This window comes from Mesoplodon densirostris, chromosome 10 (genome assembly GCF_025265405.1).
Source record: "Mesoplodon densirostris isolate mMesDen1 chromosome 10, mMesDen1 primary haplotype, whole genome shotgun sequence".
NCBI lineage: Eukaryota > Metazoa > Chordata > Mammalia > Artiodactyla > Ziphiidae > Mesoplodon > Mesoplodon densirostris.
Window position 1 is genome coordinate 66572355 of NC_082670.1, and position 20205 is coordinate 66592559.

The window sequence follows — 20205 nt, forward strand, 5'->3', positions numbered from 1 at the left end:
ACTCCTGACACATTCCGTCAGACTACCTCTGATTACAGCTAAAGCTGTGGTGGATAGCTCTTGTGTACTAACAGCATCCCACCTCAAGGGTCTGTCTTGCTTCTCTTGGCTTTTCTGTCTCAGTGCTTTCTCCAAAGCCACGGGAACTCTCTCAGCCCATGAGCAAGCATAGCCCAGAGATTTGGAGGTTGGAGAGAAGTTAACCCCAACTGAGATTGGAGGATCTGCTTCCAAGATGGCTTACTCTCATGGCTGATAAGTTGGTGCCAGCTCTTGGCAAGAGGCCTCCGTTCCTCCCCACACAGAATCTCCACAGTGCTGATTGAGTGTCCTCACAGCATGGTGGCTAGCTCCCTCCAGAGGGGCAATCCAGGGAGAAGCCACCTTGCCTTTTGTGACCAAGCCTCAGAAATTACACACTGTCACTTCTGCAATATCATGTTGGTTATACCTGTTCAGTTTGGAATAGGACCAGACAAGAACATGAATACTGTATCAGAGGTAAGGGTCACTGGGGCTATTTTAGAGGCTGATTACCATAATGCCCCCGTGGACAACCCTCAGCCAATAGGGGATGTAAGCCAGAGGACAAATGCCCAGCCTCCTAATTCTCAAATAAATTCTGCGTAGCTCCTCAGAAGCTCCCCAGAGAGGCTGAGCCCCAGTCTGCCATATCTGTAATCATCTGAAGTGCACACCCTTTGTTGGCTTCTCCTCCTTCTTAGCCTTCTATTCCTCTCTCCCTCACTCCTGTTTCCTGTGACTCACCTCCCAAACAAACTCTTTCACTGAAGTACTTGTCTAATGCTTTTGGAGGAACCTAAACCAAAACACAAAGGTAGTATGTAAAATAATTTCATTTGTTTGTTTGTTTTAATATTTATTTATTTGGTTGCACCGGGTCTTAGTTGTGGCACGTGGGCTCCTTAGTTGCGGCAGGAGTGCTCCTTAGTTGTGGCATGTGAACTCCCAGTTGCGGCATGCACGTGGGATCTAGTTCCCTGACCAGGGATTGAACCCAGCCCGCCTACATTGGGAGCACAGAGCCTTACAAACTGGGCCGGCAGGAAAGTCCCTCGCTAGGTCTATTTTGTGTGTGTGTGTGTGTGTGTGTGTGTGTGTGTGTGTGTGTGTGTTACGCGGGCCTCTCACTGTTGTGGCCTCTCCCGTTGTGGAGCACAGGCTCTGGACGCGCAGGCTCAGCAGCCATGGCTCACGGGCCCAGCTGCTCCGCGGCATGTGGGATCTTCCCGGACCGGGGCTCGAACCCGTGTCCCCTGCATCGGCAGGCGGACTCCCAACCACTGCACCACCAGGGAAGCCCTAGGTCTATTTTTATACACAGGAATATCAGGCTTGCTTATTCCCACAAGCCCTCAAAAAAATGGAAGCAACGGTCATGCTCGTCCCTCTCCACGTTAATCTTTAGTAAAAGGCAAAAGATTCATTTGATTATGAAGAGAAGTACGAGTATAGATTAAAATAGTTTTGAAATGGTGTGGAGCTGATCACGAAGGTATGTGATATACTGCGCTCTTGGAATATTGATGGTTAACCATGTAGAGGAAGCTCACAGAGGGATAGCATGGTCATGAAAGCTTCGTGGAAGCATCAGGAATTGAGAGATGGAGGGATTGGGGGAAGGGACAAGAAGAAAGGCAAGAGGAAGGCAGCTTTAGCAATACCCTGAGCGAGGCAGGGAACAGAGAAGAGGGATGTGGCTGGGGGAGGAGTGGTCAGTGCGTGGGACAGTCTACCAGGAAGGGGCTCGGGCAGGCTGTCTGTTGGGAAGGCCATTGTGACAGTCCAGTGAGAGGTTAGAAGGGCTTGTACATATGGAAATGAAGGATGGACGTGAAGAGCAAGATCTTACAGAGCAGGACACGCCAGGGCTTCCTTCCCAGAACCAGACGGACAGGATTGAGGAGCGTGCATTGGGTTTCAGAAAGGACTGTGAGGTTAGCAGTTCTTTTATTCATTCATAAATAATTATTAAACACTTATTAAATACGTACTCTTTTAAGCATAGGGCCATAGCCGTGAACAAGATCATGAAACTGTGTCCTCAACAACCATGTTTTCTGTAAGGAACTATCTAGGAATCTCCCTTGGGATCCTAAAGGCAAGTGCATGCTAGGAAATGGATTCTGGACTTCCTCAGAGCTGTGTCCTCAGAATCAGTCACAGCTAGTTCTCCTTGGTTTGCTCATTCCAAGTTTCCCCACAAAATGTCCTGTTCCCTTTGGCTGCTCTCACCTTCTGCTGTGGTGTACATCATACCCTCAGCATCACTCATTAACATCTGTTCATTTGCGTGGATGTCTTATTGTCAGTGTGATTACAGCCATGGTGCATATTCGGGAAACAGGACTTGGTGGTTATTCATAAAATAATCAGAAGCCTAAGACAGTGCCAGTGCCATGCCTGTGACTCAATACAAGTTCAAGTTCAAACTCAGCAGTATCCAAGTGGTATGCAAGGACATGCAAATCATCCCTTCATCTTAGCCTCCTCCTCTTCTATCCCCATGGAACCACTTGAGATTCTCTACACATGTCCTATCCTTCCAGGCCTGTGTGTCCTGGCTCATGCTTTTCCTGGAAAGCCCTACTTTCTCACATATTGAGTACTTACTCATTTTCTGAGCCTCAGCTCAAATCCCATCTCTTCTTGGAAGCACTCCTGGAATGAGTTGCTCTCTGCTGTATGCTGTGAAGGCCTCTGTTTGCATCTTGCTTGCAGCCCCTTGATGCTCCCTTTCTTGTTTTACAGTTCTTTGGACAGGTTTCTTTCTCATAAAGAGACTGCAGGCTGCTCAAGGGCCCAGGTCTTATTTTGGTATTTCCAGGTGCTCTACAATAGTGGAGGTTCAGTGTCATCTTGGCTAAATCAACAGATGGAAGGCATGGCTGCTGCTAAAGCTGATGTGCCACCTTGACCACTGATGCTGAAACTGATCAGCTTATCAGATGGACTGAGACTGGCAAGGTCTTGCTGCCTGCTAGCACTTGAGGGAGGTGATGATGCTATATGGCTCGAGGGGTGCAAATGTGGGTGCCCTGGCATTGGCACCTTATATTATGAAGTCCTAGCACAGGTGCCCTGCTCCATTTTTCAAATGCATGTTTGCCTTCCCTAAGTTCTCCACAGGAGACGTGAATCTGGGGAAAGTCCTGAATGCAAGCCCCATAGTGCTCAGGCGGCCTGTGTTTGTGTTACTCTTAGTCACTTAAGTCCTTACATTTGGAATCATTTTCACTTCCTTGAAGATGGAGCTAGAAAGATTCTTTGAAACTTCAGAGTGGGAAGTCTGAATCTGACTTAATAGTTTAGGAAAATAATATTTGCAAAGAGTTTATATTAAAAAAGGCCAGGGCCTCTTAAGATAATGGATTTAGAGGCCTCCTTTACCTCTTCAAATGCACACGTTTTTATCCATGTAAAAAATGCTTATTAACTCTAAGCACTTCTCTTATTCTTTGATCTTCTCTTATTCTGAGAGTCACCCTAAAATCAGACAAGGGTTTAGAATTTCTGATCACTGCCTTAAAAAGTCGGGTCATATACACTGTGCCAGGCCTGGTACTAATCCTATCCTATGTCTGTGATTTCATCCTCTCCATGGGGTCTAGGTGTTGAGTCAGTAGAGGTAGAAAAGCAACCAGGCCTTTTCTCTCTAAGATTATAAGATACTTATATCTAGTGTTTGCAAAGTGTTTTCACAGCTATTATCACATTTGCTTCCTAAGACTAAGGAGATTTGGAAGATTATCCCATTTTATAGGGAGAAAATTAGGGCTCAGAGAAATGGAGTGATCCATCCAATATCACACAGCTTAGAGTGGTAGAGCCCAGTTCTTTTGACCAGTATTCAATGCCCCTTCTGGCAGGACCCAAATCTGCCTGTGATTCCAATCCAGCACTCCTTTCAACACCTTTCTACTTCCTACTTCATGCTTCCTTATAAACACGCATCTTGTATCCTTTACCTCAGTTGGCTGTCAGCCGGCCTCTGTATGGGGACAATGGCTGAAAATAGCTTATGGTAGGACACTGCCCAGCAAGATTTCATTTTTCCCCAAGAATTAACAAAACAGAAGCCTACATGGGAGAGTTTGGGTTTGGTGACAGGTCCATTGTGGGGTTGCTTTGGTGGCCAAGGGGTCTTCTTGGTGTCCCTTATGACAAACATATAAGGAAGCATGTATTCTCATAGGTCTGAACCCCAGTGTTGATGGCACAAGAGAAGAGAAAGAAGGAGGAGCTGAATGGGTGTCTTGTGAACAGTTTCACGTTGTGGACCTTGGTAGGTCCTGGGGGACGAGACCTTAGAGCCCCCAAGTTAGTTGGCCTGCAAGCTAAGCTGAATGCAGAAACAGCATGGCTTTTCAGGTAGACTTTTCTGTATTTTCTCACCCCCTTGGATGAGGCCAAAGAAAAAAACAACCTGTTTCTTTATTAATGATGCTTTCTGCACAGCTAGATTAAGCACTGATTAAAGGCAGATGCTTCCAAAGTATAAATGTAAGTACCATCTCAGTCACTCTCCGGTTACAGGGTTTCCTACACGATTCTTTAAAATCACTTTGGCTCTCTTCCCATTTCCCTTCCTCTATGCTCTCCATCCAGCTTTGGAGCTGCCCCTCCCAGAAGGGCTTCAATTGCCAGGAGCAGGAGCTCGGACTCTGCGAGAGACTTGCTCTGCGGAGAGCTTCAAGAGGTACCACAGGGGCTGCTGCCTGGAGCCACCTTACCAGGAGGCAGGTAAGTCCTCTGGGCTGGGGGCAGCCCTGTTCTTCTGTCCTTTCAGGGCTGGACCTGCCACTATGGAACTTGCTCTGTTTTCTTCATCAAGACAGAGTACAGGCCTTTTGTAACCTTTTCCTGCTCAAATCAGAGGCAGAGACCAGGTATAGGATACATGACTCAGGTGATGGGGTCCATCAGGTGGTTCTCTTCCTTTCAAATGCTCTGAGAGGGCATGAACGCATGGGGACAGGAGATGGCTGGCTGGCTGGCCTGGTAGGTGCTTGCAACCCTGGACTTTGTGTCAGGAATTGGACTTTTCCAGAAATGATGTGCTCAAGTCTTGTGTCCATCTGAGGCTATGGTGCAAATCCTCCAAATATTTTCTGAATTCCCTGTGGCCAATTAACTTAATCAGAAATTAATGTACATGAGGGGTTTTGTTTGTTTGTTTTTTGTTTTGTTTTTGTTTTTTGCTGAAGAGCTAGCAACTTAATCTTGGGATTGGCTTTGGACTGAGATCAAACTGTGTTAAAGTCTGTTCAAGTTCGCTTTCTTTCTGATTTTCTTATGGGATCTATGAAGGAGGAAGAGTATATATATATTCTTGTAATCCACATTAACGTACATGGTTTATGAATCACCAAAGTTAGGAACTTGTTATGCAGACCACCACCCAAAATGGATGAAGGGGCATCCTGTAGGATATATCCACCATTGGGTTGTCTGGCTTGGATGAGTGGGAGGGTGTCATGGTGGGGCCAGTGGAATGCCTGTGGGAGTGACGTGAATGGGGCGATGGTGGTGAGGCTGATGTCCAGGGAAGAACGTCACACGCAGTGAAGGTGCCGTCAACCCAGTGCAGCCCAGCTGGAAGCTGTGTGGCTTTCTCCTCCTGACTCCCTTCTCTCAGGAAGGGGTGTCTTAGTTTGAGTATGAAGAACTAGGCAGGTAGGTGGAATTGCATGGTCGTGACTGTTTGGGACTGAGATTCTCCAGCACTTACGGGATCACAGGCAAGTGTCTCCATTTCTCTAAGCCCTAATGTTTTCTTCTGTAAAATGTGGACGATATAATAATATCTACCCTGTAGCTCTCTTGGGAAATTGTGAGAGATAATCCATTTGAAGTGTTTGACAGTGCTTAGCCTATGGCTCAGAACTCTTATTAACCTCAGTGTGGACCTTTGGCATTTTAGGTTGTGTGGACCAGATCCATGCCAAAAGGTTCTGGTTGTGCAGCTGCAATCCTTTTGTGACTTCCCCTTACTGGTTAGGGTAAAGTGTAAGGGTCAGGTTGTCCAGTTTGGCTTCTTACCTGGAGAGAAAATTAGAGAGAAACACTAGTCAAAGGCAGATGTAAGGTTAAAATCTCTGCCTCTTAGGAGAAGAATTCACCTTAATTCCAGATGAATATTTCCTTTCAGAAATCCCCCAAGGATAATATTTATCTCATGAGGTTGCTCTGAGGATTAAATGAGATAATAATTTTGCCTGGAACAAGGTAGACATCCTTAAATGACATCTATCATTGTGAAAATGTTTGTGATATCATGTTAATTGAAAAGTTCATAGGGTAAAATTGCATACCCTACATAATGACAGCTATGTAAATATATCCACAGAAAGACTGCGGAAAAGAAATACACCAAAATGTTAAAATTTGCATGTGTTAGGTGGCTTTGGTGAGTGATCATTTCCTTGTCTTGTTTTCTAAATTTTATTTAATGGATGATTCTATCAGCCCAAGCCCTGGCAGGAAATAGATGGCACATTCAAACTGGGCATTTTGAGGATGTTTTATTGAAGGGACATTTTACAAAAGTTCAGGCAGAGTTACAGTAACAGAAACAAGTGACAATGCCGTTCTCAGGTGTGCTGAGAGTGGGGAGCCATTACACCCTGCATCTGAAGGGGCAGGGGGAGGTGCTGTATAACTGGAGGAGAAGCTGTGTGGATGGGCCATCTGATAGGAGCTGTGGTGCGTGCAGCCATCAGGGAGAGAGTTGGGAAAGAAGTCTCCAACCTCATTCTCCCCTATTTTCTGGGTCTCTTGCTGGTGCCTCCCATTGGCCAAACTCAACCAGAAGCCAGAGTTCAAGGAACCCCAGTGAGGGGTCCATGTGGATCAGCTTCATGGGCACTGAGCAGGGTGGGGAAGTATGGGGAGAAACCTGTAGGGCAAACTGAAGATGGCCAGCACAGTAAGGTTATGTAGCTTTTGTAATTATAGGTAAAGTCATAAATAAGAAACAAAAGCCCTTTGCTACCCTCAGTGCTTTCACACATGCATACTCTTCCCTCTTTCCTTTCAGCTCCATGACTTCCAGTCTTTGTAACCATGCCCTCCTCTGGGCTCCCACAGCACCTGGTGCTTCCTCATTGTGTGGTTTCATCCTTTGTCCTTAACTTACCTGATTCCCCACACCATTGTAAGACCCTTGAGGCTGGGATGGTGTTTTATATCACTTTGCATTTCCAGCACCCAGCACATGAGTGAATGAATGATTGGAGTTCAGATCTAAATACCTCTATAAAGCTATAGATTTGAATTAAGGTCTAGAGCTACCTAATCTTAACAGAGAGTGAATTCCCAAAGAATTTAGGACCTCTACTTAAGGAAGTGAGGTTTGGCTTTCTTTCCTAGATGAGTGTTTGTTTACTTTCTATTTAGCGGGAGTGGGCCCGTGAGCCTGCTGAACACAGGCTGGACCTCAGAGACCCTGACAGATGGCTCCCCACCTCCCTTGCCAGTCTAGCCCATCACCTGATGGAGGTCTGGCAGAGCCTCCTCGCAGGCCTCCCTCTCTCCCATGATTGCCCTGTGTCAAGTCATAATTCACATGTTGCTGGCCTCCTGGTTTAGGACTGCAAATTGAGATTAAGCTTGCTTCCTTTCTGACTCAAGGAGATTTAGAGCTTGTCTTCATACCTGATATTGACTCTCTATTTTGATCCTCTGTTCTGACTCTCTATGTTGAATTAGAGGATGTTTTGAGCCCTTGAAGGATTTTTACAATCCTTTCGCAATCCTATGGGAGTAACATACATGCATATAATTCAAATAGCTCAGGAAGAAAAAATGTTGGGAAGGATATAATATGAAAAATAAAATGTCTCCACCGTCACCTATGTATCCAGTCGCGCTGTTAACCATTTCAGTTTTTCAGTCTTCTGATCATTGTCTCACTTAACTCTAAATAATTCTCTTATTCTTCTATTTCTTGATTTATCAAGTTTAAGTAAAAATTATTGAATTGTCCCTATGTGTGATGAGGGATTTAGCTTATTGACAGTAATCCTTCTGCCTTTCTCATGATTTCTTCCAGTTTTTGTTCCTTATATTTCTAATTTGGTTTTGCACTTGATTACCTGTGTAATTTTAAGGGATAGACTTATACTTGTATTGCTCGATCCGTTGACCTTCCATAGAACGTCTTAATTCTCCACGTGTTTAGGATGAGGAAATTAGTGCCTCTGAGCTTCCCTTCACCTTTTCTCTCCACCTCTTCTCTTCTGCAGCAAAATTTTATAACACTGATAACATTTGAAGTCTATTCTGTAATTATAATTAATTTTGCTTTATGTATCAGATTGTTAAAAATCAAAAACTAATATATAACCTTTATGATATAAAGATTTTGTAGCTACTAGTCTCTAAAACCAAGTACTATATTTGGACCCATAAAGAAGAGGATGGACTCTGATGTCACTGACCTTCTGCTGCATGAAGGAGAACGTTCTAAGTGTCAAGGTCAAGTGGACTCTCTTTTTTTCCTGTTCTTATATTCTGTCGGCTGCTCAGATCACTTAGTTGGCTTCATATGTAAAATGTGACTTTCTGAAGAACATTTTGTTTCCATGGAATTTCTAATTACCTTTCTTTTTTACCTATTAATAAACCAGTTTTTTTTTTAATTTTATTTTTTTTGGCTGTGTCAGGTCTTAGTTGTAGCATGTGGGATCTTTCTTTGCAGCATGCGGGCTCTTCGTTGCAGCCACGTGGGCTTCTGTCTAGTTGTGGCACTCGGGCTCCAGAGCGCACGGGCTCAGTAGTTGCAGTGTGCAGGCTTAGGTTCCCCGAGGCTTAGTTCCCCGACCAGGGATCAAACCCGTGTCCCCTGCATTGGAAGGCAGATTCTTAACCACTGGACCACCAGGGAAGTCCCCATCTATAACAAATTTTGACATGTGCAGTTTCAGGGGTTGTCAGTTTTATTTTGTATTATTTATTTTTATTAAGTCTCTTTTCCTCAAGGACCCAGTCAAAATACCCCAGGGTCAGAACAGCAGGGCCAGAATGTCCATTTTCTTCGTTAATAGTCTCATTATTATGGCAGCAGCCCTCCACTGAATTTCTTGCTGCAACTTAGCATAAGGTCCAGTTTTTGCCATCCAGGGTCTTTCCTGGCTCATCCATTTTATAGGATCAACTAGCATTCATATGCTGTTTACTTCAAAAGACTTCATGCTTGTCTTAAATATCTTTTATGAGCTCTAGAGCCAAATTCAGTAGAGTCTCATTATATGTTCACTTCATTTATACAAATTCAGTTACATACGTTTATGAGAGAGGTGAGGGAAGAAATAGAAGGGAAGAGGAACAGAGGGGAGGGGAGAGGAGAGAGAGTAATTTAAATAGTACGGCCAACTCCATTATCCAGGAGCATCCATAAAGATCTTGACCCTGAATGAATGCAGGACAGAATGCACTGAATCTACGGTCCCATATTTGGTTTCTGTTGACATATGGCTCACACCTTGTGAGTACTGCATTACCCTTAGTGTGTTTTAAGACACATATGTTGCCCTTATCATGGCCCTTAAACAGAATCCAACTACTTTCTTCACTGAAGAAAGAGGTTCTATTGAATTTGTTGACCAGTGAGTTGGGATGCCTCTTCAATATGGTACCTCCCTAAGGGATTTGCAAGGGAAGTTTTGACTATGTTTTTTGTTTTTGTTTTTTTCTTATGTGCTTTTTTCCAGAGGCTAACACGTGTAAGCTGTGATTTCTCTGTATTCAAGTGCTTCCCGGTTCTCTCCACTTGCAGGTCCCATCAGTGGCTTCAACTCCATGTGTTTTAATCTGAATCTATTCCCCCAAAGCTTTCTCCTTCCCTAGTGCTCTCTATCTGAGCGAGTGGCACTGTTGACTCACTTGCTGAAGCCAGGAGCCTTGGCTCCTTCCTGTCCCTTAAATCCCTCTCTTCCCATGAATCACTTGTCAAGGCTATTTTTAAAGAGACTCTCAAATCCATGCACTCCATTAGGTCATCCTCAGTGGTTATGACCTGTTGCAACAGTTTCCAATCTCATTCCTCCTATTCTGGCCTTCCCAACTCCTTCATTCCCCTATCCCAAGCCTATCCATTCTCACCAGTAAGAGGGATATTAAAAAATGATAGTGTTACTCCTCTGGAATAATAATAATAGTAATAACCCACCCTTCAGTAACACTCTGCTACCCTCAGGGTGAAGTCCATGATCTTTACTAAGGATTACAGGCCCCCACATGCTCTCCAATGCTGACTGACCATTTCACTCTGCACAATCTCCATTCTGGGCAAACAAAACCTGTTGATGGACACCATGTTCTTTTTCAACCAAGTGTCCTCGTACATGTTCTTTCTTCCCCACTGTAACACTCTAATGTCCCTTTTTTTCTTCTCTGAGACTTACATCTCCTTCAGGTCTCAGCTGAGACATTAAAGCTTTGGTAAGCCATCCCTGATTCTACAAAACTGCTTAGATGCTTATCCTATGAACAGACATAGCACCCTCTATTTCTTTCCTATAGTAGCATTTGTCTTACTCTACTGTAATTTCATGTCTTTTATCTGTCTTCTCCGCTACAGCAGGCAGTGTAACTGTAGGGCCTGGAGGAGAGACTGAGGTTTTTTCACCGTTAGTGCCTAACACTGTGCCTGGAACAGGCTCTGAGCACATGGTTGTTGAATGAATAAACCAGTCCTATGCTGGGTTCCCCATTGTAATTCCTTGGAGTGGTGTGGGAGTCAGTCCTAGATTGGCATTCAGTAAATTAGAAAGGAAGAAGATGCCTAGCATGGGGAATAAATGCATTCAACTTAAACACTACTGCTTTTTCTCAGAGTCTAGTTTTAAGCCTGAGGCTGTAGAGAAAGTCCTTGTAGAAAGGGCTGTCAGGGATAGGGGCTGGGAGAGCTATTATCCCATGATAGAGTGACTTATTAGCTTTGGCAAATCGTTTTTGCTTTCTTGGGGTCTAACTTCTGCCAGGTCTGGGTCTCAGAAGTTAGGGAGCTGGCAAAGGATCATAGATGTTAGTGTAAATGTTCATGCCTGTGTTTATGGCTCTTTTGTTTCCATCCCATCACATTTCAAGAACTTTGCCGACCAAAGGTGAAGACTCATGCACTCATAGTGTTGATTTTACAACCCCCAACTATGGCCCACTTGATTCCCTATTCCTTCCTCTCCTGTTCACACTGTGGCCACTTGTCTACCATCTGCAGGTCCCATTTCAGTAGTTCAGCTGGTTCAGTCTTACTGTCTTCCTTGATGCTTGGGTCTCATTTTTAGAGACTGAGCTTCTTCTGCTCATTGATCCTGAACTCAGCTTCCCACCTATTTCCAGGTCCTCCAGGAACGATGTCCTGCTTTGGTCTCGCCTATGCCCCAAATTCTTTTTATATCCACAATAGTGGTCACCACTTCTGACCTTCTCCACAGCTAGTGAGTTCCCAAGCCCCCTCACCTCAGTCTCAACTCTTGTAGACCCCATGATATGGTCCTTGGAGAGTGGAATCTCAGGGCAGACAGTGTAATTTTCTACCTCCCAGAGCTCTCTGAGGATCTGCTGCTTGTCTCTGCCCCGAGGGTGAAGATGGATGACAGGCGCTACCCGGTGATCTTCCCAGATGCGAGGAATTTCCGCCCCTTCACTCCTGACTCTTTGGCTGCAATCAAGAAGCGGATCGCCATCCAAAAGGAGAAAAAAAAGTCCAAAGACCAGACAGCAGCAGAACCCCAGCCTCGACCTCAGCTTGACCTAAAGGTGTCCAGAAAGTTGCCCATGCTCTATGGTGACATTCCCCATGAGCTGATAGGGAAGCCCCTGGAAGACTTGGACCCATTCTACAGAAATCATAAGGTACCCTCTGTGGGGAGGCTGGGGTGTTCTAACCATGTTCTAACCACCAGCTGTAATTGGCATTGCATGGATCTCCAAATATTGATCTTGGTGTATAAAGAGGCCAGACCCCACTTCTCCTTTGCTGTCACCCCCTGTCATTGCTTTCACAGTCCTGAGAATGGCTTTCAGTACTAATTTTCTCTCTGTAATAATGCATGTCTTGGAAAAGAAGGTGAATGAGGACAAGCAGCAGAAGGGTAAAAGGAGAACAGAGAAAACATAAGATGGTGTCAGGAAAGAGGACTGGACTAGCAGTCAGAAAAGTTGGGTGTAGGCCATTTCAAGTAATTGGATTTATAACTTTGGGTAAATCACTTCACTAATCTCACTTTTCTAATCAGTAAAACGGGAATAATCCCTGCTCTCCCTACATTACAACATAGGCATGCTATGGAGCCTTTAAAAACTGTAAAACATTATAAACTGTAAGGCATTATACTGATATGAAGAATTAATATCACTGTCCATGAATGTCCATTTCAGCAACTAGAGTTTACCTTGAAAAACTCTTAGGCAATAGGCTTTTTAGGCCATTAAATGAGATTTATGAAGGTCAAAGCCCTAGACCAACACTTGGCACATAAGAGGAGCTCAATAAATGAAGTTTAAGAATATTGTAATCAAGTAGGCACATGCAGATTACATGTAAACTCCATGCCAATATGTGATAGGCTTGCTGTTTTATCTACCTAGATGTAGGGAAATTCTAGTAAAAGTTCTTCAAAGGGGTTCCTGGGTGAGGAAACATGAGCTCAGGTTCTTCTGATGGCTGTTTGAAAGCCTGGGGCAGTGAGGAAAGTCCTCTACAGACCATCCATCCCCTTTCAGGAAAGACTCAGAAGACCTTGCCATCATCATCTCACTGTGTGATCCAGCAGAGAATGGAAAACCCACTTTGCCAGACTGAAGACAGGGAGGAAGGAGGCTGGGGAGTTTGGGGCAAGTCCTGGAAAATATGGGATGCTGAGAGCATCCCTTTCTGGCACCCATGAGAAATTGACCTCTCCAAAGAAAGATTGCCTGGTTTGTATGTCCTTGAATTGGACAGACTTGGGGTTACCAGGCCGAATGGGGACTTGTGTGATGGAAGAAAGCTGGGTATGAGTGGGAAGGACAAAAAAGGGGAAAAGAGACGAAGGAGCAAAAACACTCCAATATTTCTCCTTCTCCTAATGCCCCAGAATTCCAGGGGCTTCTAGGAGGCAGAGTAGTTGGAGGTGAGGTAACTCCTGGAGGCCTCCTTCTGCCTCTAGGCTGGGTAGGAGATCCAGGAGGTAGGCAGCAACTTGGTGTTTTGCGGCCAGTCCTGGGAGGACAGGCTCTGATACAGCTGGGATGGATGTTCTAGGACCATCTCTTCTTAGCCTGGGTCCTCCCTTTAAATCAGGAGACATGATACTTGTTCAGAGCTCTGCACACCCATGACCTAACACGTCAGTGCTCTCAGCAGTCATGTGAGCTATGTGTGGTGTCATTAGCACTTCACCTTACAGATGAGGAGACAAAGCCTTGATGGGGAAGTGGCTTACACCAGGTCAAACAGCTAGTTAGTGGTGGAGCTGGGACTCAAACCCAAGGGCTCTTTCTGTAGTCGCAGGTCACTTCCTCTCTTTTCAAAGCTTCCATTTTTGAAGAGCTACAGGGAAAAGAGTGGAGATGTGTCAGCAAGCAGACAGGTTTAAATCATTAAAACCCTGGCAAGTGTAGTTAAATACACTATTAGTTGAAATATTTAAAGCAGTCAGAGGAGGCATTAATAAAATATCAAAATCAAAGGGCATAAAATGGATAACTAATAAGAACCTGCTATATAAAAAAATAAATAAAATTAAAAAAAAAACTCAAAGGGCATAGAAGTAGAGCCATATCATACCACCTATTAATCTGGGTGACCCACCTTAGGAAGAGGTTTGCTCACTGCCCTAAAATCGTCTTTCTGTCCAAAGGAAGGGCACAGAATCCTCAAAGTGAGTCTTAGACCCCTGGGCTCATAGCTTTTAAAGAAACCCTGTGACCCATTTCATTTTGTTATGGAGGAAACAGAAAATATCCTAGTCCACATTTTCCCTGCAGCCAGATGGCCAGCAGACAAGTAAGTTCCAGCAACTCAGTGAGGGAAGTTGATGTTTGGCAGTGGTTGAAGTTCTGGTATCTCAAGCAAGGCGGCAGCTACCCCACTGTTTCTGGGCCTGGGTGACAAGACCTGTCTGTCCTGTCTGAGAATATGCTGGATTACATGTCAAGTAGTACTTTTCTGCAAATCTGAAAGGAGCAATGACACAGGAGACAGGAATGACCCTAGTTCTATGAAGGCTTTTATAACAGCCTTCAGGACACATAAGGGGACAGCCAGATGACAGTTAAATGGAAAGGGAGAGGTCTGAGGGTTGATGTTAGAAGCCTGTGAGTCATTGGTTGTTGTCCAGGTGCAGGTTCAGGCCCAGAGCCCAGGAAGACATGCAAGGAGGAAACGGGCGCAGGTTTGGTGTTTTTCAGTGGGGCCCAACTGGACACTTTGGGTGAACAGTGCACCATTTGGTGTGTCTGTCCTGGATTTGGCATCCCAGGACGTACCCACTACAGGCCAGTAGAGCCTCCAGTGATTGTGACAGATAACCAAAAACACCCACACACATTTCCATTGCCTTCTGTAGGCCCTCCCCTGTCAGTCGAGAACCTCAGGCAGATTTGCCTATGTCCAGGGAGGTGGGGGGAATGGGAGAGCAAGTCTGGGAACCGTGATGACTTTTTATTGAAAATCCTCAAGGTTAGAAGTGAGTGGCAGACTATTTCATGTAGGACAGCTCAGGTATAACAATATAAACTCTCTAGGTACCTGACTATTCTAGGATTCATTACAAAGTTTTTATTTAATTTAATTTTATCTTTTATTGAAGTATAGTGGATTTACAATGTTGTGCCAACAAAGTTTTCATTAGTAATCAAAATAATTTAAAATAATCTGCCGAGTGTGAATGTTCAATTCTATTTCTGTCTCTTCAAGTTCTCTTCTAGTTCTTGTCTCCATAAATATATTACCATGGAGTACAATACAGAGGGTTTTGTTTGACCCAGTTATTACTCTTCACCCCTTTTTTCTTTATTTGCAGGGCCCATGCGCTTCATTTCTGGGGCTTCGAGAGTATTTCACTGGTTGAACAGTCCACAGCTCAACAGTTATTTTGGGAGTGAGGGATGACTTTCAATAGATCAGAGTCTTGGGACTCTGAGTGAGACCCAAGCCACATGGGGAGATCTCTTGGTTTCCAGAGTGACAGTGTAGGCTGGTCAGAAAGTACCTCTGGCTTCAGAAGACAGGTCTCCAATCAGAAGCTACAGTCATCATAATAAGACAAGCCATACCTCAACCTGTGGTTCCACCGAATTTTCTCTGAATGAACTCATGATAAATATTGTTTGGTCACTGCATGTAATTCCTGTTGTGTTTGTTTATTTTGCAGACATTTTTGGTGTTGAACAAAAAGAGAACAATCTACCGCTTCAGTGCCAAACGTGCCTTGTTCATTTTTGGGCCTTTCAATTCAATCAGAAGTTTAGCCATTAGAATTTCAGTCCATTCATATCCTTTTGTTGTTTCTTTTACCAAGTCCAGGTCATGTGAAGTGTGCAGAAGCCCTAGGGGTTCACATGTTTGTTGAGTGGAAATAGCTCATTCTTTTAACAAATACTGGGTGAGTGGCCCTGCTGTATGGCAGGGCTGTTTTGGGACTGGCACCTGTCTGGGATCCTGTGGCCTCAGAGGAGACAGGTCAAAAGGCAGGCAATTTCTTAGTGAGATGGGCAGTCTGGAAGTGGGAGTGTGGAGAGGCTCTGTTGTGCTTTGGAGGCATCAAGAATGGCCTCCTGAAGAAAGGAACATCTAAGTTGAGACCCAAATAAAGGGTAAACTGGCAACCTGTGCACTGTGTTTAGCTGATAAATGAGTTGTGCTAGAACTACAGTGTTTAAAGCTTTTTTTAGAAACACTTTCTAGTGTTAAAAGTCCAGATTTTCAGGGGGTGAGGAGACACCAGGCAGTTTTAGATGGGGGGAAGAGGGGTGTGAAAAAGACGTGGGTTGGTAGACGGAAGTACTCAGGAAAACGGGAAGGAATATCTATTTAAGGTGGGTTCCCTAGAAGCAGAGCCTGAGATGGGATTCTTATTTAAGTGATTTAGTGGGGGAGTGCTCTCTGGAAAAGGAAAAAGGGAAACAGCATGGAGCAAAAGGAGGAGCCAAGCAAGGACAAGGGCTCAGCTGAGCCCTCATCAGGCATCACCCGGAGCCACGGGGATCTCCAGAGCATGAATCTATCACAGAGCTGCCCCGCCTGAAAGCCAGAGGCCGGGGTTTTGTAAATCTGTCGGTCAGACATGTGGAAGGGGAGTGTAGCCCTCCAGGGTGAGGAGGCTGCCATTCAGGCTGAGGACAGTTCTTTAAGGGAGGGGACAGCTGTGGGTTGTTCTCAGCCAATGCTCACAGTTAGAGGACAGATGCTCCTGCAGAAAAGGGGCCCTGCAGGGACCCCCACAGCCTCAACTACAATAACTAATGACACATGCCATCCTGCAGTGTAGCTGCCTTAACGGCCCTGGTCACATTGTTCAGCATGTTCATCATCTGCACCGTCATCATCAACTGCGTGTTCATGGCCATGACTCGTGGGAAGGACAGCATTAACGTAGATACTGAGAGTGCTGAGTAAGTGTTTGTCCTGCACGCATTTGTCCTACGTTTTTAAGCAAATAAACCTAAAAGAATTATGATTACCTCAGATTTTAGCTATGGAGAGAAGAAAACGTCACCCATAATCCCAGATCCCCAGCACAAATGCTGGCAGAGTCAGTTTCATTTTTGTATATGTACATTTACAATTGTCTTTAAAGGTCTTTTACACTTACATTTATAATAAACAGCACACATACTAATTTTATGTCTAGTTTTAAGTGGTCTTCTTTGTCCTTATGTAGGCTTAATAGGAGCCCATTTTGATGCCTATACAATATTTCATCAGGTGACTATACTATAATTTACTTAACTACTCTCGTATTTTACTACTATAAATAGCATTGCAACAAGCATCTTTTGGTATAAAGCTACTTTAAAAAATCATTATTTTCTTAGAATAGAGTCTTAGAAATGGGTTTACTAGCTAGACAACCATGGTCCTGACTGGACACCCTAACTATGGTTGAACTGACAGTGACACACCCCAGAGGGCCTGATTTGCCTGGTGGGTTGAGGTCTCCCTATCATGGAGATCTCAAGCCCTGCTTCCTGCTGGTGGGCATGGCTGTACTCCACAGCAGATGTCATTTTGGTCCACATGTCCTACCACTGGAAGGCTTCTGCTGGAAAAGAGAGAATGGCAGGGTGGGAGGTGGAAGGCTAAATGGCTAGGCAGAAATAGCAGTCAGAGGTGGCTGTCTCATTTGCTTGAGATCTAGATGAAGACTTGCAGAATCCCACACATCTGCAATTACAGCATTTTTTCAAAATGCCTATAATTTTATAAATTATACTTGAGTTTAAAAGATGGCATTTCAGGGCAGACATTAATTAATCTTCTGTGTTTATTTGTCACCTAAAAGGTGAGCAGTTTAGAAAAAAGCTGAAACAGAAGTAGCTCTTGCCCAAGGCAGCCTCATGACCATTTCTGCTCTTGGACTTAGCTGCTTTGGGATTCTTCGAGTTCCCAAGACCTTAGTTCTTTAGCTTTGAGGGCTAACAATGGTTGGACATTCTACCAGAAAAGGTCCACTTCTTTTACTCTGAACCAGCAGAGTGTTTGAAATGATTGTTTCTGTCCCAGATGTGGGACCAGCATGTGTGTGTGTGTGTGTGTGTGTGTGTGTGTGTGTGTGTGTGTGCACCAACCAAGCATATTTTTATTGGGATTATAACAAGAGAGCTAGAGTATTGTCTTTTGGAGGAAGAGGAAGGGGAAGAAGGGAAATAAATTAGAAGACAGAACATGATGAAGAACTAAAGGAATAAAATGGAAATAATTTTTTCTAAAATTGTGATAAAATACACATTACATCACATTTGCCATCTTAATCACTTTTAGGTGTACAGATCAGTGGTATTAAGTACATTCTCACAGACCTGCAACCATTGCCACTCTCCATCTCCATAACTCTTTTAATCTTGCAAAACTGAAGCTCTGTACTCATAAAACAATAACTCCCCATTCTGCCCTCCTCTCCAGTCCCCTGGAAACCACCATTATACTTTATGTCTCTGTGTATTTGATTACTCTAGATGCTTCCTGTAAGTGGAATCATACCATATTTGTCTTTTTAAACTAGTTTATTTCCCTTAGTATATGACCTCAAGGTTCATCCATGTTGTCACATGTGACAGGATTTCTTTCCTTTCCTAGGCTCAATAATATTCCATTGCATGTATATACCACATTTTATTAATCTATTCATCTGTCAATGGACATTTGGGTTGCTTCTACCTCTTGGCTATTGTGAATAGTGCTGCTGTGAACATGGGTGTGCAAATATCTCTTCAAGACTCTGCTTTCAGTTCTTTTGTATATGTACCCAGAAGTGGGATTGCTGGATCATATGGTAATTCAATTTTTAATCTTTTGAAGAATCTCCATATTATTTTCCATGGTGGTTGCACCATTTTACAATCCCACCACTAGTGCAGAAGGGTTTTAATCTCACCACATCCTCACCAACACTTGTTATTTTCTGCTTTTTTTAAAAAGTAGCCAGCCTAATGAGTACGAGGTGATACCTCATTGTGGTTTTGATTTGCATTTCTCTGATGATTAGTGATATTGAACATCTTTTCATATGCTTGTTGGCAATTTGTATGTAATCTTTGGAAAAATGTCTATTCAAGTCATTGGGCCATTTTTAAGTGGATTATTTAATTTTTTGTTGTTGAGTTTATAGGAGTTCTTCATATATTCCAAATATTAACCTCATCAGATATATGATTTGCAGATATTTTCTTCTAGGAGTCTTATAGTTTCAGGTCTTTTAAAAATATTCACAACTTATTTATTTATTTATTTATTTATTTATTCATTCATTCATTCATGCATGCCTGCCTGCCTGCCTGCCTGCCTGCATTGGGTCTTCGTTGCTGTGCGCAGGCTTTCTCTAGTCGTGGCAAACGGGGGCTACTCTTTGTTGCGATGCACGGGCTTCTCATTGCAGTGGCTTCTCTTGTTGTTGAGCAGGGGCTCTAGGCGCGTGGGCTTCAGTAGTTGTGGCATGTGGGGTCAGTAGTTGTGGCTCGCTGGCTCTAGAGTGCAGGCTCAATAGTTGTGGCGCACGGGCTTAGCTGCTCTGTGGCATGTGGGATATTCCCAGACCAGGGCTCGAACTGGTGTCCCCTGCATTGGCAGGCTGATTCTTAACCACTGCACCACCAGGGAAGTCCCTAGTTTAAGGTCTTACATTTAGCTCTAATCCATTTGGAATTAGTTTTTTTACATGGTATAAGGTAAGGGTCCAGCTTCATTCTTTTGCATGTGGATATTGTGCTTTCCCAACACCATTTGTTGAAAAGACTGTCCATGTTGGCTGAAGCTTCTCTCAAGAATATGGCTGTGAAGCTAGGTGTTTAAAAGCAGCTTTACAGCTTTATCCATGGGCCTCTTTCTCAGAAATCCCAAATACCAGAACGTGCTTGAGGACCTTACCTTTCTGAACTCTGATTTGCTAACACAAGAATGTTAAATGTCACATTAAAATGGAATCAGACCTCATGAAGGTCATATCAGACAGATGGGCTCTCTGTTTTTCACATAGCTTATCATATTTCTCCTTGTTCTGAATGATTTGCTTTGTAGGTATGTCTTCACTGGGATTTATATATTTGAAGCATTAGTTAAAATATTGGCAAGAGGTTTTATTCTGGATGAGTTTTCTTTCCTTCGAGATCCGTGGAACTGGCTGGACTCCATTGTCATTGCAACAGCGTAAGAATGTTAAGATTTTTACCAAAGAGACTAGGGGTGGGAAAGAAGTCCCTTGGCTTCCAGCAGGGCCCTGTGTAGATCCACATGACTGGCTGAGTGCAGCCAAGTAAAGCCTAGAACTCTGAGTGCAGTGTTGGTTGACACTGAACTGCACCATGTAGCCAACTGACCAGAGGCCTTCACACACACAAATCCATTTCTGGCCGCACCGCGAGGCTTGTGGGATCTTAGTTCCCCAACCAGATATTGAACCCAGGCTCATGGCCATGAAAGCACCAAGTGCTAACCACTGGACTGCCAGGGAATTCCTCACAAATCCATTTCTAGGCCAA

General features: G+C 44.0%; 1 protein-coding gene and 1 non-coding gene across 2 annotated transcripts in view; one reads left to right on the forward strand and one right to left on the reverse strand.

Moving 5' to 3' along the window:
• Nucleotides 1-1356: 1356 nt before the first annotated feature.
• On the reverse strand, nt 1357-1472 carry LOC132498086 (U5 spliceosomal RNA). Its single transcript, XR_009533698.1, has one exon. It is a non-coding gene; the product is annotated as a U5 spliceosomal RNA (small nuclear RNA).
• A 3256-nt stretch (nt 1473-4728) lies between these two features.
• SCN11A (sodium voltage-gated channel alpha subunit 11) overlaps nt 4729-20205 on the forward strand; it is a 77718-nt gene continuing 62241 nt past the window's right edge. The window contains exons 1-5 of the mRNA XM_060110779.1: nt 4729-4764; nt 11607-11880; nt 15384-15502; nt 16522-16623; nt 19745-19873. Coding sequence (XP_059966762.1) covers nt 11614-11880; nt 15384-15502; nt 16522-16623; nt 19745-19873 — 617 coding nt within the window. The 5' untranslated portion in view covers nt 4729-4764; nt 11607-11613. The remainder of the gene's footprint in view (nt 4765-11606; nt 11881-15383; nt 15503-16521; nt 16624-19744; nt 19874-20205) is intronic.